At 41.5% G+C, this 16,190-nt stretch overlaps 1 protein-coding gene across 5 annotated transcripts in view; it reads right to left on the reverse strand.

Annotated features, from left to right (window-relative positions):
* The window catches only part of ep400 (E1A binding protein p400), a 27,825-nt gene extending 12,603 nt beyond the window's left edge, over window positions 1-15,222 (reverse strand). For 2 of the 5 annotated variants that reach the window (XM_012917293.4, XM_012917292.4), the window contains exons 1-25: window positions 15,035-15,222; window positions 12,529-13,880; window positions 12,321-12,428; window positions 12,126-12,210; window positions 11,756-11,875; window positions 9,707-10,101; window positions 9,313-9,612; window positions 8,873-9,058; window positions 8,612-8,752; window positions 8,452-8,524; window positions 8,254-8,291; window positions 8,102-8,159; window positions 7,927-8,016; window positions 6,998-7,111; window positions 6,693-6,880; window positions 6,405-6,582; window positions 6,167-6,303; window positions 5,837-6,006; window positions 5,476-5,650; window positions 5,246-5,382; window positions 4,748-4,934; window positions 4,400-4,569; window positions 4,081-4,265; window positions 2,404-2,703; window positions 352-525 (exon numbers count right to left, since the gene is read on the reverse strand). In XM_012917293.4, the coding sequence (XP_012772747.3) occupies window positions 352-525; window positions 2,404-2,703; window positions 4,081-4,265; window positions 4,400-4,569; window positions 4,748-4,934; window positions 5,246-5,382; window positions 5,476-5,650; window positions 5,837-6,006; window positions 6,167-6,303; window positions 6,405-6,582; window positions 6,693-6,880; window positions 6,998-7,111; window positions 7,927-8,016; window positions 8,102-8,159; window positions 8,254-8,291; window positions 8,452-8,524; window positions 8,612-8,752; window positions 8,873-9,058; window positions 9,313-9,612; window positions 9,707-10,101; window positions 11,756-11,875; window positions 12,126-12,210; window positions 12,321-12,428; window positions 12,529-13,845 (5,026 nt within the window). In that variant the 5' untranslated portion in view covers window positions 13,846-13,880; window positions 15,035-15,222. The remainder of the gene's footprint in view (window positions 1-351; window positions 526-2,403; window positions 2,704-4,080; window positions 4,266-4,399; window positions 4,570-4,747; window positions 4,935-5,245; window positions 5,383-5,475; window positions 5,651-5,836; window positions 6,007-6,166; window positions 6,304-6,404; window positions 6,583-6,692; window positions 6,881-6,997; window positions 7,112-7,926; window positions 8,017-8,101; window positions 8,160-8,253; window positions 8,292-8,451; window positions 8,525-8,611; window positions 8,753-8,872; window positions 9,059-9,312; window positions 9,613-9,706; window positions 10,102-11,755; window positions 11,876-12,125; window positions 12,211-12,320; window positions 12,429-12,528; window positions 13,881-15,034) is intronic. The other 3 variants (XM_012917295.4, XM_012917296.4, XM_012917297.4) reach the window with 3 other exon arrangements.
* Window positions 15,223-16,190: the final 968 nt, after the last annotated feature.

Here is a 16,190-nt window from a genome sequence, read left to right on the forward strand (position 1 = left end):
GATGACATAAACAGGAATTAAAGCAAAAGTCGAATAAACAAATTTCAATGCAGTTGTATTCAAGACATATTAAATTGCTAACTGACTTTTTTTCAGACTTAGTTGAGTCTGACAGGTGAAGGCATAGGTCAGGCACCAGAACCAGACCAAGGACGTTGTAAATATATGGTAAGAGTTTTACACATTGGAACATCCAGAATATTATAATAATGTCTTAAAATTTACAAAAACCTTTTGCTGACAACAAATAAAAGCAACAGAATTACATGGATGAGTCAGTTGGACACAAAACAAGGAACGAAGAAAAATATGTGGAGAGGAAAGAAAGTGTGACGATGGGATATACATTACCAAGTGTACCTTGGAGCTGCAAGGGCTGTCCAGTGGTGAGCTGACGGAGCTGACTTGGGGACAAAGTGAACTTGTTGCCCTGAAACTGCAGAGTAACAGGGGTCTCTGGCTGGGAGATTCGATTCTGACTGCCTGCTATGTTAGCCAGCTGGGCAATCTTCACCACATCTCCACCTTTAACAGAAAAAAAAAAACTTTAACACAGATAGCACTAAAAAGTCTTTTTATGGTTCCAAAGCAATATACTGAGTTAGTTAAAGGGTGAAGAAAAAAAAAGACAAGACATGCAGAACCAGGGTGGATTAATCAGTGGAACGAGCACAGCTCCTCTCTGCAACAGAAGGGGAAGAAAATGCCTAAGGACAGTCCTCAGGTGAGACAGGGAGCCTGAAACTCAAAAGTGACTAATTAAGAGGAGGGGGGGAGGGAGGGACACACAAAGTGTCTAAGGGTTAGGGTTACACTGGGCCACCATGTGTCATCAGAACAGTTTTGCTGCACCTTGATAATAAATATCTGCTCAAGAATGGAACAGCATTTGCCAAAAAGAGATTTCTTTATTTGATGATGGTGATGGAGAGCGCTCTCAAAAGCCATAGCAGATCCGTTTGATGTGGTTAAACTGTAAGAGTGGATTACTAAAGCCTCTTTTCCTTTACTATCACTAGTACGTACTCCAAACAACTCAGCACGGTTCACCACGGTTTTCAGGGTTTTTCATTAGGTCCAAGTATCTGGGACCAGGTGCGTTTTTAGTACCTGCTTGTCCGGGGTTCCAAGCGATCCGAACAGGTAGTAAAATGTGACATCGTCAGACTGCATGTGATCGATTGGCTGGTCAGTCAGTACGTTGTGGGATGCTCTGACACACACCAGGCACATTAGGAGTTACTAAACTGTAATAGAAAACCAGTCAATCCAAGTAGAGTTGATCTGAGTCGATCCAAGGAGATACTAATGGAAAAGGGGCTTAAAAGCATGTCTTAGATACTTAGCTACATTTATATATTTTCTCTGCTGATTTTAACCAATTCCAAGAAGAGATCAATGGATTTACAGCCCCCAGCTTAGCCTCTTCTTTGTTGTTGTGTTTGGATGTTTGTCTACCCCAAACAAGTACTACAAACTCAAAGTAGATTCACTGAGAATGAAACCCTTTGTAATCTGACCAGTATAACCAGTACAGTCTGCTGTCTTGGCCATCAAGAAGCTCCAATGACGCCCTTGTGATTAAGGGCCTTCTTTGCCATGGTGTTGATGGGATACATTTTCACTTTATGGACACACGGATTTTATCTTGAATGCCTGGTGTTCGAACTAGTGACTTTTCTACTTGTGGGGGGTGGAGCATGAATCCTTAAGTGAAGTTTATCTGACTTCTGCACACATTAGGATTTTTACACATCCTAGGATAAAATCATACCTAAAATTTACTTGAAAAATAACCAAATTCAAATGGTTTCTGAAAACTCTGAAAAGTTTTCTGAAACCATTTAAGACTTATATAAATAAATTAGTTTTATTAAATTTTTCTCATTTTTAAAAAATATATTTAAATACTGCAGTTTCTCAGGTCTTGACTGTGGGGCCATTTTCACATGCTTAGTATTCATGCTGAAGCTCAGACTAAAATAATAACAATAAAAGAGACAGCAAAAACAGAAACAAAGCTTTGGGAGTTCTTCCTGCAGCTGGGCTGATGCAAGAGACAAAAGAATATTAGTACGTGGAAGAAAAAAATATTATAAGGAAGTGCAAGGATTTAACATAAGTTAAATAGTGCAGTGGTGTACATTCATAGTGTACATGCAGGTTTTAAGAAAGAAACTGGGGAATGCTATGGCTGTGGAGATGCTGCTGATATGGCTGCAGATCTAATTTTAGAGGACTTTCCCCCCCCACCATAATCAATACAAGATATTTAACCAGAATTCCTGAGTGAACACATATCAGCAGTGCCTCGAGTAAAGGCTTCAGTGAAGAGCAGCCAGTACTGTAGTGCCAGAGGTGGAGGGGAAATGCTGAGACAGAGGGGGAGGGCAGGCCACTTACTAGGCAACCGTGCCTGGGCCTGGGATGTAAGAACCAGCCTCTGGGATACTAAGCTGGGCTGGATGGCATGGCTGGGGGCTAAAGTCGACCTGGGGACCTGTGTTAATCCAGGCTGGCTGTTGGGAGCAACAGATCCCACAACTGTGCCAGCTAAGCTCTGGCCTAAGGCCACAGGGGAAGCCCCCAACACATGCTGTCCAATGCCACTATTCCCAGAGGAGGCTACAGTGGAGGCTGCAGTGCTGTTGCTGCTGCTGACAGGAGTTGTAGCCTGGGCTCTCTGAGCTGCTGCTCCAACCACTGTAAAGTACAAGGCAATGGGGTATGGGACTCCATGTTAGGGGTAACCCAATATTTAGTCAAATCAGTATGATCAAACAGTTTTTCCATAAATTCCTTCAGCAGTGGTGGGCCAACTGAGCTACGACTATTAGGACTGTTACTGATGTCAATGATAATAACTGCAAACATTTTTACTTAAAATATGTGCATTGGTCCCAACTACTCAGTACGGGAAGAATGGATACACTTGGGCATGTCCAGTGATCCAGAAGACAGAAATGGGAACAGTCGGGCGTAACTTCCATCTGCAACTATCTGACACTTCACAAGCTCTTGTCAGTGTTTGCACTGAAAGATGGAAGATGGTGTGCAATGTCAATGAATGTTGTTAAACGTATGTATTTGCACTCTTTATGTATTTGCAATTATACATATGGTGTACTTCTCTTAATGGATATTTTTATTTATCTAATATTTTATTTTTGGCAGCGTTGTTGACAGTATGACAGTGTCTAAGGTAATTAATTATTAAACTAGAAATTATAGTTAAATAGAGAAACCTGAATGTGAACCTGAAACTTGTTTTTAAATATGAATGAAAAATATGTCAATGTATCATTGCATCTATTCATTGGTCTGAAATAACTGAAAAACTGAGATGACTATTGATCTGTGAATTTTGTGTACCACTATGGTAAAAGCTGGTGTGATGGGAAATGTGTGTGTTTAAACTGTCAGCTCAATCTGTGAAAGTGTAGTCAGTAACAGCCAAGTCTGCAATGTTTGACTTTTGCCTCCATCTCTTTATTGGACTTGTCTACCATTGCTGTCATTGCATCCTCTGTTAAAATATAATGACTTTTCCTTAATCCTCAGTCGTCACTGAGGACAGAAACCAGTAGTGAGTGTTATATTCAGCCTTGCCATAAAGGTTGTGCTGATATCAGGGGAAAACAATATTGCCAACCCACCACTGCTGCATGGAAGTACAAATTTAAATATATGAAACCTTAAAGTAAAACTTTTCAGTCAAAGTATACCAAGTTGAAGGACAAGCATCTGACTTTTTCAAATAGCAGCACTGTGCATAAAATATGTGCAGGCAGTACAGTTCTTAATGAGCTTCAAACACTAATGTATGCCTCTAAGGCTACCTATTAATAGTTGTTAAACAGTACATTAGGCTCACTCAAAATCATGCAAAATAACACTGCACACATCACAAGCTTAAAACTAGTTTAGGCACATTATTTACAGGTGAAGAAAAAAAAAAAACAATATGAGAGGTAAAAGGTACTATTTAAGTCTGAAGTGGACACCACCAGGAATCCTTTAGATAATGTAAGAATCTAATTTCCTGTCCTATACTGGATAGGGCCCCTGAAATGATCTTACCAGGAGCAGTGGCTGCAGTTGATGAAGTAGTGACCAGGGACTTGCCCCTGGTCTGGCCTGCCTGACTGATGGATGGAGAGGTGCCAGTAGCAGGAGAGCTCATTGGAGGACGCTGACCTGCTGCATTTGCAAAGGCGGCAAAGCGGCCCTCTGGTTTTGTGCCATACTGCACTGGCTGGAACAATCTAATCAGAGAAAAACAAATGCACAGGATTTAAATATGCCATAATACTGAGGTTATATTTTATTTTAAAACTTGTTAAGATCTTTACATAGAACATTTCATTCTATCTGAGCATTTGAAGATTATATCGCAGACCTCATTGGTTTTATTGGACATGGTTTGGGCCTTGGCGGGGGATCTGGATTGTTGTAGATCTCTTCTATGAGCTGCTGAGTAACCTTTAGTTTGGGTACTGCCTCTTCAGTCTGATACCGGGTCAGTCTGTTCTCATTATTGATCAGATCAAATATGGACAGGTTGGCAATCTATGGAGATAATAAATTAGGAATAGATAAAATATCAGAAGTGGAACAGTGTAGAGTCACTTTAAGATTAGTCATTATGCAAATTTGTCATGGATTGACTTTATATTACAGGTACTTACTGACTGCTCTTGGTACCATTAACATTAACAATGTTTGGCAGCGCTACTAAAACACTTACCTTACTCGAATCAGTCTGAATTGCTCCCAGCACCAGTGATGGCACGTTATATTCGAGAGAGGAGAAGAAATAGGAGCTACTGGACACTCTGGGTGCCACCAGCTCAGGATGGTTACAAACTCGCTGTAACTGCATCAAAACCTGCAGCACGCTGACAAAATGACCCGTTTTCAGTGCTTCCTGAGCTCTAGGGGAACACAGCCACATAGAAGAAATGATTATAGAAAACTGACATGTGCAAAACCTGTCTCCCTTGACACATTACAGTTTTCTCCAAAGAACAGACACAATATAATTATAAATTATAAAGTATCTTTTCTAACCAGAAAGATCAGGTTAATATAAATCTGATGTCCCATGGATGCATAATACACACTAATAGAAATGAAAAGAACTATCTAATTGCAGTTCATGATGTGCTATTTTTCCAAAACTTTATTATACCATAAACTGGGCTGTGTGTCAAAAGAAACTGTGAGAGAGGGGTAAATATTTTACCCTGATTGAGTGAGGATATCCTCATAAAGGCTCTTCTGCCTGTTCGACAGTCGGCATTTTAGGATGTGCTCGTACTTCTTGGGAAGCTGTTTCTCCACATCCCTTTTCGAGCGCCTCAGGATGAAAGGTTGAATCATCTACAGTTACGAGTAACAGGGTTTTCATATTTAATTTAAAGGAAAACACCACAGTAACACAGATTTATAGAAGAGTGCTGGTGGTATACCCACCCTGTGTAGGCGGATGACTAGCTTGTGGCAGTAATCCTGGTTCTGGTCTGTGCCCGCCTTAACAGGAAAATCAGAGTAAGGCCTGGTGATTCCTGGCAAAAGGAAGTGGATCATGGTCCACAGCTCCTTAAGAGTGTTCTGTAGAGGAGTGTTGATGAGGAGAATCCGTTGCTCACTAGAAAATGCACAGAAATATCTGTCATTCATTCTGAGCTGAGCAATTTTTTAACGATCCAGTAAAAAATTAGGGCAATTTCATAGAGACAGCCTTAAAGTTTCTCACATTGAATTTATCTCATCAGGCAATTCACCCAAAACAACATGCACATTGACTAGAAATAATAACATTTTAGAAGCTTACCTTCTGAGAGCAAAAACTGTTTCCCAATGTTTCTCCGTCATGTTTTTGATGAGCTGCACCTCATCCAGGACTAGGTGCCTCCACCTTCTCTTTAGAAAATGACTCTGGTCTTTCATCAGCAGCTTGTAGGATGTAACACATACATGGAAGCTGTTGGCTTCCCCCCACCACTGCAGATCAAAAACCATATACACCAGGTAACTTAAAAAACACTTTTTCTTCAGTTCACTTTAATTTTATTTATATAGCACTGAATCACAACAGTCACCTCAAAGCACTTTTTAATATCATATCAATGATATTTTTGTATTTAAATACACAAGAAATTACCCTTCTTTTAGACCGCCGTTCCCTTCTGTTGCCAAGGTACAAGAGGATCTTAAGGCCAGGACACCAACGCTTGAACTCCACCTCCCAACTTAACAACTTGCATGTTCTTACCACAACGAGATGGGGCCCCCAGATGCCTGTGGTGAAAACACAGTTGTCTTTATCCCAGTCAAAATTTATAAATACAGGAAAAAGGTTCAATATTGTAAAACAAAAAGAATACCAAACACCAACATACCCTCTTGCCCAGCCAAGTGGGCCATGTAAGCAACTGTCTGTACAGTCTTGCCAAGGCCCGTCTCATCAGCTAAGATGCCATTGAGGTGCTTCTTGTAAAGGCTGACAAGCCAGTCCACACCAATCTGCTGATACTCACGCAGAAACCCATGCAATAGAAAAGGAGCTGGGCTGCGGGTCTAGTAAAAAAAAGAGAGAATAAAAAAATTTGTTTGAAAAAAACTACAAACCAAAACAAACATGTTCTTTTGTTTAAATGCGTGACTGTGAGTATCTGAATGTGTCTCACAGATGAAGTGGTTCTGAAGCTGCCCTTGGGCAGGATGAGCTCTGTGGCTGCAGCTACTTCGGCTATGTCTTTGCAGGGTTTCCCATCAGAGTCAGAGGAAGCGGCTTTGTCAGCACCGCGGTACTGGTCCACACTCAGAAGGGAGTCAATCAGCACAGCCTCCGGTGGACTGATAGCACATTCTATTTCTAGAAAATAAAAATTAAGTGGAGGTATGTTGGAATCTCATCATTCACAAATGGCCGGGAAAACCCCCCCCCCCAAAAAATTATCTGCACAGTTGAACTTTATAATTACAAACTTGCCTTCAGTCTCTTCCATTTCATCCTCATCACTGTGAGAACCAGGCTGTGGCCAATCAAAGGTGTCAGTATAGGCACCGGCATATTGCTTCATCAAAGCATCAAGGGGCATCTCAGCTGCAAGACGAACACAAAAACGTTTTTAAAAAAAATGAAACAAAGATAATTAATCTTCATAATTGCTGGTTTTAATTAACTAAGTAGCAAAAAACTCAAAAATGTATAATTCTGCGCGTTAGTAATTTAATCATCTATATAACTGCCAATGTATTTCAGCACCATCCTGTGGCCAATCAAGATCCACCATATACTGTTTCATCTTCTGAAATCAATTCAACTCATGCAAGAGGTGGAAAAATGATGAAAATTCAATACTATTACTATGGAGCTTCAGCAAGAGGTGATGCTTATCTGTAGAACTGGATGCATAATTTGTGAAAAGTGGAATATTAAATTAATAGTCTAATCATATTTGCCATATAATCACCTGACATAACTATCTCTTAGCCTGTAGACTACCTAAGCTGTTTCAAAATTTCTGTAACAGTTTATTGCCATGGTGGGTCAAACTTTAAATTCACCGATCTCTGTGCCGTCAATAAAACAAAACAGTCAGTTGTATTTTAAGAGGTAGGTATGCAGTTGTGGGTGGTTTATTATGTTTACGAGTTCTTCTAACCAACATTCTTAATTGAGGCACAGCCTGCACATGACATGTGTGTGGTGTTGTGTCTCAAAGCTCACAGTGGAGTTTATGAAATCACCTAGTCTCTAACAAGGCTTGTCCCTTTAAGCACCATTAGATTACACCAAAAATTAATTTAACTGAATAAACACAGCAGTAGCAAGACAATAACACACTAATAAATTTCTCTTCCTTTATCCTGAATCTGCAAATAGAGAATAGTACAGAGAAAGATTAAAGTAAGTACCATCTTTGGCAAGGTCAACCAACTCTGCTTTGTGGTCCGTTTCCCCTTCCATGTCCTCCTGTTCCTCGATGGTGCTCTCTTCATCTGTAACTAAAAGGAAAATCAGTCTTTATAAATCCTTGTTTTTTATTTACTCTGTTTTTAATCATATATACCTTGATTATTTGACACTTACTGTCTTCATCAACCAAGGACAAACTAGATTTTCTTTTTCTAACTGAAGTGGTCACCTGCTACAAAAGAAAACGTATAATTGTAAAACTATCTTAGACACGATATGTGCTTCTATATTATTATTATTAATTGGTATGCCAGTGCAGTACCTACCTCCTTATCAGCCTTCTCAGCTGCTGACTGACCGGATACTGTAAAGCAAATAAAACAAGTTTAATAGAAAAAGAACTGTCCCAGGCCAGATAACCTACCATGTGTTAGCTTGGAACAAGGAGCAACAGCAAGTAAAAGCTGATGATACAGAGCAAATGTTCTGTCTCTCATGTTCAGTACCTGCTCAATGGGACGTACCTTTGGCTTTTTGTAAGCCAAGTGCTTTGAGCCTCTTCTCATAAATTTCAAACTGGAGTTTGATTTCCACGACCTGATGGGGAAAGGGTTTCACTCAAAACAGATATTTGGCATCTTTATAAGTCCTGAAACCTTTATACATAAGAATAAACAAACACACCTGTTCAATGTTTGACCAGAAGAATTCCACCTCTCGGGCGATTGTGCTGGCAATGTGACGAAGATGAATTTCCCTTTCTTTCTTTGATCGCTCTTCACTTTTCTTCTGCTCTTGATGATAACGGGCACATGTGCGAACGAGCTGTGGCAGAGACACACAAGACACGAGTTTGTCTTTCTGACGGTTTCCTCCTTTTTGTTTTTGTGTCAATTTGTGATATACCCTTCTTTTCTTCAGTTAATTATTATACGTTTGTCATACCTTCTTAGCAGCAGCTTCCTTCCACCTCCTTTCCTGCGCAAAGTCAGCTGCCATCCACTGCATCTCCTCCAGGAGATAGTCCCAGTGGGACTTTGGACGTGAGGCTTCCACAAGCTTAGGGAGCCTACTGGCAGACCACTGGCCCTCCTTCCTTAACTCAGATATGCGCTGATGCACTTGACTCTCCTGGCAATCATTTGGTCCATTAGACTTTATATGTTGATAAGATTAAAACTTACTAAATACATTTATAACAATGCACAACAACGGAACATCAAAAAAATTAAAATAATGGACATCAACAGGAATTGTTGATGTGGAATATGACAAACTTGAAAAGAACAAAAAACATGCAATGACAACATTAAAAGGCACCAAATCTTTTCCAGGCAACGCTTTTAACCAACTGCTGACATCTGTATCCAAACTATGGTACTCACCAATTTGGCCTGTTCCACTTGCTTATCTTGAGAACCCTCCTGTGAAGGCTGCACGGCTGTGCTTTGACCAAAGCCACCTATTTTGACCGCTGATATGCCATTGGTTCCAGTCATTTTTGACTGGGTGCTTGGGTTGACGTTAGAACCAACAGGACGAAGAGGACTTGCAGTATGTGGGGTTGGAACAGAGTTGAGAGCAGAGAGCGGAGCAGGAGACACAGATGTCATTGATACCGAGTTGGTCATAATCCTCTGAACTGCCTGGTTTGACTCTGTTCCGGGGCGAGCAAGTGCTACTGTCTGTAGAGCAAAGAAAAAACACTGGTAATATCAAGTTTACAGTATCGTCTTTTAGTCAATTTGTATGGAGGCTGACCACGTCACACAAACTGACCGCTTGTCCGGACTGCAGAATGGCCTGGGATTGTTGCTGCTGGGGCTGCAACTGGAGATGAAGACCTGACTGCATCTGATGCTGCAGCTGGGCCTGGAGCTGTGTGTGGGGGTTCACTGTGGTCAGGACTGCGGCCCCTGCCTGCACCTTCACCTGTGCCTGCAGCTGACCCCCTGGCTGAGTTGGATTCTCTACTAACTGAGCCTGCTGGGAGAGTGTCATGGGCAAGCCTGTCATAGGAGGGGCACCTTGTGGCAACCTGCCAGGCAGCTGAGGAGGCGGAGTGTGCAGGCTGGCTGCATTCTGCACTGGAGGGCCTTTGGATGGGTCGTATTGTTGCTGGTTCTGCTTCTGTCCTGCGATCTGGACTGCTTGAGGAGTAGGCGGCATCCCGCCTGTATACATGGTAACCAAAGTATAGGATAAAAGAGTAGTATAGAAAGTGACACAGAGACAAATGGTAAAAAAAATGAGTTGTTAATGTTATTGTCCAATGTGCAGTTTTTTTGGTTTGTTTTTTTAAATAAATGCCTTTGTGTTCCTACAATACAGATTAATAGATGCCGTTAAGTGTTCGGCAGCTTTCCCTTAATATTCATTTGAGAGACCCCCTTATAGAAGTTATATATTTTGAGTCTAAAAGGTAGAATATAAAATTGTACTTTTAACTATTAAACATTTGTTTGAGTTTCAGCTATAAGAGCTCCTCAGAACCTTCTCTTAATGAACTACATGTACTGTACTTAACAGGAGTCTACGACTACCTGATGATCAGAGCAGAAACTAATGAAACTCATACAGCAAAATGATTACAGAGGAAATGAAATCAATATGAAAATCTACATGTCTCTCAAATAAAATACTACTTTGATTAATGCAAAACTAAAACCTTGCATTTCAAATGTTGAGAGAATGTGGTTAAAAAACATTCAAAATTACTCATGCAAGAAGAAAGGTTTTAGAAAGAAAAAAAATGTAACAAAGAAACATGAAAAAAAGAACTTCAAAAAACAAAGAGACAGGGAGAAGTAAGGGGAAAGAACTAAAGCAGACACTCACAAAAACACTGTATGTTTGGCATGCATGAAGCAATGTCATTCTAGCCGTAACCAAGGCATCTGGATGCCTCACATAGCGACAAAGCACAGAGGTGAGCAAAAGGACAGACATGGGGTCTTGCAGATAGCAGGCCTGAGCGGAGCTGTGCACACTAAAGCATCACCTGCCTTACCTCCCTGCACGTCACACCACCTTGCCTAGACGCCATCAACACCTGGCCCTGACACACCCACACCACCACAATCGCAAACACCTGTGCCGTGAACACAACTCCTCCAAATGATTCCCCTCCTACTTAGACTGAGGGAAAGAAGCCAAGTCAGAACAAAATGTCATGAAAAAACATGGAAGGAAATAAACTAAAAGTGGACATGAGATAAATAAAAAGTCTTGAAGACTGATGATTCTGAGTTCCTGTTGATGGCTCACGCAAAGACGGACAATTGAAGAGGGGCGTGTGAGGGAATGACGATGGGAAACCAAAGGGAAGCATGACATGTGGATTCATAAAATGGGAGATCAAGCAAAACCCATTGGAAAGTGAATTCATTCCCACAGGCTTCCCACTTTCTGTGATCCACCGCCAGATAAGATGAAAATCCATCAGCACGGGAAGGTCTTTCCAAATAAAGACGACAAACAGGAACAAACTTCAGAAAAGAAGAGATGGATGACGACAGGTGATCAATAGTTAAAACAAAAAAAGAAAATCATAAGACATGGCATCTTCCCATTGAGTGGCTATTCATTCTTCAGACTTGGATTGTCTTCTTCCCCATTTATCCTGACAGAGAGAGCTTAAGCCTGAACTTCCTGAGGACTGCTGAGAAATCCAGCAGATGGAAGATCTGTTTGTTGATGCTGCTTGGAGTTTGTTTGTAGAAGATGAATGTTGTGATTCCCTTTTTAACATCTCCTTAGTATGAGCAAAGGCCATAGGTCCAGCAGCATCGAACAGAACACAGAACGGCCTGGTAGAAGCACTCCTACCTTGCGCAGTTGGCATAAGCTGCTGGAGTGGAACGCCAGGTGATCCTAAAGGAGCTACACCAGGATGCTGGAAAATCAGCCCATGGCGACCAACGTCAATCCGGGGCCTCTTAGCCTGATCTGGGATTTAAAACACACAATACCCTCATAACGCAAAAAAAAGCACTCGGCACACAGCAATGACCTTCTGAAGACCGTACAGGTCACCTCTCCTTCCTCGGTTTAAGACTTCAACACAGAGCGCTAGTAGAGGATGCCAAATATCTAAAAGCAGAAGCAATTAGAGGGAGAAAAGAAAACAAACAGAAAACAAAGCAAACGGGGAGAAAACAAAGCAACATAAAACAGGAGTTTACGATCTTTGCCCTACCTGCCTGCACCATAGCCTGTTGCCTTTTAAATGCATCAATGTCTCCAGGGTTTGTAATGGTGCCAGAAGTAGCTCCTTGGTGTCCCTGCAAAAACAGCCTCTCATGAAATTAGTGAGATATTTTCAAGAGACTTTAAGGGCATTATAGATAATTTCATTAAAATAAATGTTTAAAATAAGTGCCTCCTCTATCACCTGAAACTGCTGTTGGGTAGAGAAAGCTGCAGAAACATTGGGAGGAAGCTGTGTTGCTATGGCAACTGGTGTCACTGCCTGGCCATCCTTTCCAGTAACAACCTTTACCTGAAAAAAGACACCAAATTGAAAGAGGAACAAAATTCAACAGAATGACAGGAAAGAAATACACATTTGATCTCAGACCAAGAGCCAGCTGATGTAATACCTCATCATTAATAACCTCAGACTGTTCTTCTTCCTCCTCTTCGTCTTCAAGGTCCAAGTCACTCTGTCTCAAGTAAGTATACAAGGGAACACAAGGCTTCTTCTTAAAAGCTAGATAGTCCATCATGTTCCCTTGGAGGTGCTGCAGGAAGAAAAGTTCAATCAGATATTCTTTGAACACTTCTTTCAGATTCTCCATCTTCTTGGTGTGGTGCTCCAAGCACTGTTTTCTCAGCTGAGCAATCTCTGGTGTGGAAGGAGCAATTTCCTCTAATTTCTTGGCAGCTTGCTTCTTTACAGTGCCCACAGTCATGCTGGTGGGTGCAAGAGAATTGCTGGGGATCCCTTGAGATGGACTGGTGAGGGATGGGCTAGAGGGTGGTATAGAGGAAGGTATACTGAATGATGTGGCTGTGGTTCCTACTCCAGAAACCACACCTTGTTGAGGCTTCTCAAATATCAAAGGGTTTCTAAGCTGTCCTTGAATGATACTGCTGATCTGGGGAGGTAGGTTTGAGGTGGTGATATGACCAGGGCTGCCCAGAGCTGAGTGAGTGGTGGCCACTGGACTTTGAGGTGCATGGTGGTGGATGGTGCCGCCAGTCTGTGAATGAGGCTGAGAAAGCCGTCGTTCCCTCACAGACCCTGGCGCTCCTGGAGAGGCCAGCTGTACCTGACCAGGTGTGGCTGGGGCAATCTGGGCCAGTCCTGTTCCCTCTTGGTAAACAAAGTGACCACTGCCTGATTGACTCCCTAAACTGATTTGCCTCACTAACATGCCAGCGTCAACAAAACGTGTCGGACTCTGTCCGTGCACACCCAATGCTGCTGCAGGAGCTGTTGGCCTCGTCACACCTTGCAGAGAGGCTGGACTATGCTGGGTAGGACTTTGAGGTTGAATGGGCTGGGGCACAGGTGAGGTGACCTGGATGTAGGAGGGTGGAGTATGCTCAAACCTCCACTGAGGTGTCGTATGCTGGAATCCTGGGGATGCGGGGTTCTGGATGGGAAGTGTGGTTAGGGTTATTTGTTGGTTAGCAGTAACCATCTGTCCCACATTTTGTAATGTTATGTTCATGTTCGGGCCAGCAGCTGGACTACGACTCATGATTATCTGATAATTGGGTGACTGAGGAGCTGAAGGACTGGCAGCAGAGGAAAAAGGGGTCACAGGTGATTGAGGATGGTTAACTGTAGCTTGCTGCTGTGTAGTTGCCATGGTCGGCTGCGACTGCTGCTCCTCTGTTTCTGACCCGCTGACAGACTTGGGTCTCTGAAGCGGTCGTTGCATATTCTGTGATCCACTTCCATGGTGCATTGCGTGATACGGTTACAATCTTTAAACACAATAATCTGTGAAAAGAACAAAGGAGAGTAAAAATGATTTTTATTTATTTTTACTTTTTAATGACTATATGTGATGCAGAAATAAAGTTTGCTCGTCATCTGGGAGGAAAATATCTGAAAATTAACCATAACATGTCAACATATCAACAACTTCACGTGAAATGACATAAATCAGGACCAAGGATTGTCTCTGTAATACCCATTTCCTGTGATAAACTGGAGACCCTGGTAGCAATAACCACGTAATGTCTTCCAGGGTTGCCGTTTTTCTTTTGTTTCACTGTGTCTAGTTATAAATAATCAGTCTTTTAGCTTCTCCATACACTATTTTTGAACATTTAACAAGCACACAAGTAATGACACAGACAAAAATCAGTCACTGCCATCAGTAAATCTTATCTCGAATGTCATTAAAGTTTGATATCGTGTGCAAGAAAGACATGGACTGTTACCTACATACACCCCTTAATTATTCAGGTGGAGGTCTTATCAGAGCATCTTTACCGACGTACAGCTTTTGTTTATTTTTTACATCTGTTTGCACCTACAGGTGAACGCCAGCTAGCATATACACATTGTCCTGTGGTAAAAACGATATGGCTTATTTGGTTTGATACTGATTCCGCCAAAGCTAACGACCATTTAAAACAAAGCTGATGTACTTTAACGGTACCGAGGTGTCGCCAACGTCGTTTGACAACGACGTCTTGATAACAGCGTTGAGAAATTTACGAGTTAGTGAAACCCAGTCGTTTCAACACCGTAAGAACAACATTACATTTACAACCAACATTTCCAGTCGACAGCCGTAGAGCAGTCGTTTCTTGATACGGTGTTATATTTACAGCGCTTGTTAACATGTTAGCTTCACCCGCCTACAATTTCTCCGGGGCGTAACGTTAGCTTAGGTTAGCTGCGATGAAAAATAATAAATGCAGGTATCGGAACAATCAGGTCTAGGTGAATGGATGATCCAAATATATATAAATAGAGTAATATGGAATGTAAAAATTAACCTGTAACATTTACAATAACACTGTGTATGGCTTTTGAGTAATTACAATAACCCGTGCTAGCCGATGCTATTGACTAGCTTGTTTTTGCTAACAGGCCAGCTACCAATGAATAAACACAGTTATTACTTCAACGGCGTTACTTACAGGGAATGGGGATTCTGTAGTAGTTTCGTAAATCCTAAGTCATATTTACAATAGGTCACATACTGCAACACGGGCTATTCTGCGAAAAATAAAATCTTGATATTGATAGCTGCTATTCACTGTTTTGAAGCTAAGTTAATTTCATTCAGCAACATGGCGACCGCGGCAGCCTGCTGTGTAACCCGGATCCCGTTCTGAATCCGAGGAAGCAAAAATATGACGTAATCTAAAATGGTGGGTTGCATGAGCGATTGTGACTCTAGATGAAAATGCGGTTGATAAAATCATTATAAGGTTGCTCGATTTTTACAAGCAAGCACTGACAGCTTGGTGTTTAAATATAACTCCTACAAAGGTACTGAATAAGATAAGATAAGATAAGATAACCTTTATTAGTCCCACACGTGGGAAATTTGTTTTGTCACAGCAGGAAGTGGACAGTGCAAAAGTTATGAGGCAAAAATTAGAATACAATAAGAATAAATACAGTACACAACTGTACAGAATAGAATAAAATAAAATACTATATACAGTAGAATAAAATAAAATAAATATACAATAAGATAAAAATAGAATACAAATACAAATACTATATACAACTGAGTAAAAATACAACGATGACAGAAAGGATTATTGCACTTAGTATTATTGCATATGTATGGATGTGTGTGCTTGATCAGTTAAAGTCTTTATTATGGAGTCTGACAGCAGTGGGGAGGAAAGACCTGCGAAATCTCTCCGTCCCACACCGTGGGTGCCGCAGTCTCCCACTGAAGGAGCTGCTCAGTGCTGTCACAGTCTGCTGCATGGGGTGGGAGATGTTGTCCATCAGGGATGACAGCTTAGCCGCCGTTCTCCTGTCACTCACCACCTCCACTGGGTCCAGAGGGCATCCTAGAACAGAGCTGGCCCTTCGGATCACCCTGTTCAGTCTCTTCCTGTCCCCAGCAGAGATGCTGCCGCCCCAGCAGACCACACCATAAAAGATAGCAGAAGCCACAACAGAGTCATAGAAGGTCTTCAGGAGTGGGAATATTAAAGATGATAATGGAATTCTGACTTTGAGCTGTTTAATCTTTCGTCTTTTTCTTTTTATCATACAGATAATTTCGTTATAAATTCAAAATATATATTAAACCAAAATAATATACTGCAG

This window comes from Maylandia zebra, linkage group LG12, assembly GCF_041146795.1.
Source record: "Maylandia zebra isolate NMK-2024a linkage group LG12, Mzebra_GT3a, whole genome shotgun sequence".
In the NCBI taxonomy this organism is placed as follows: domain Eukaryota; kingdom Metazoa; phylum Chordata; class Actinopteri; order Cichliformes; family Cichlidae; genus Maylandia; species Maylandia zebra.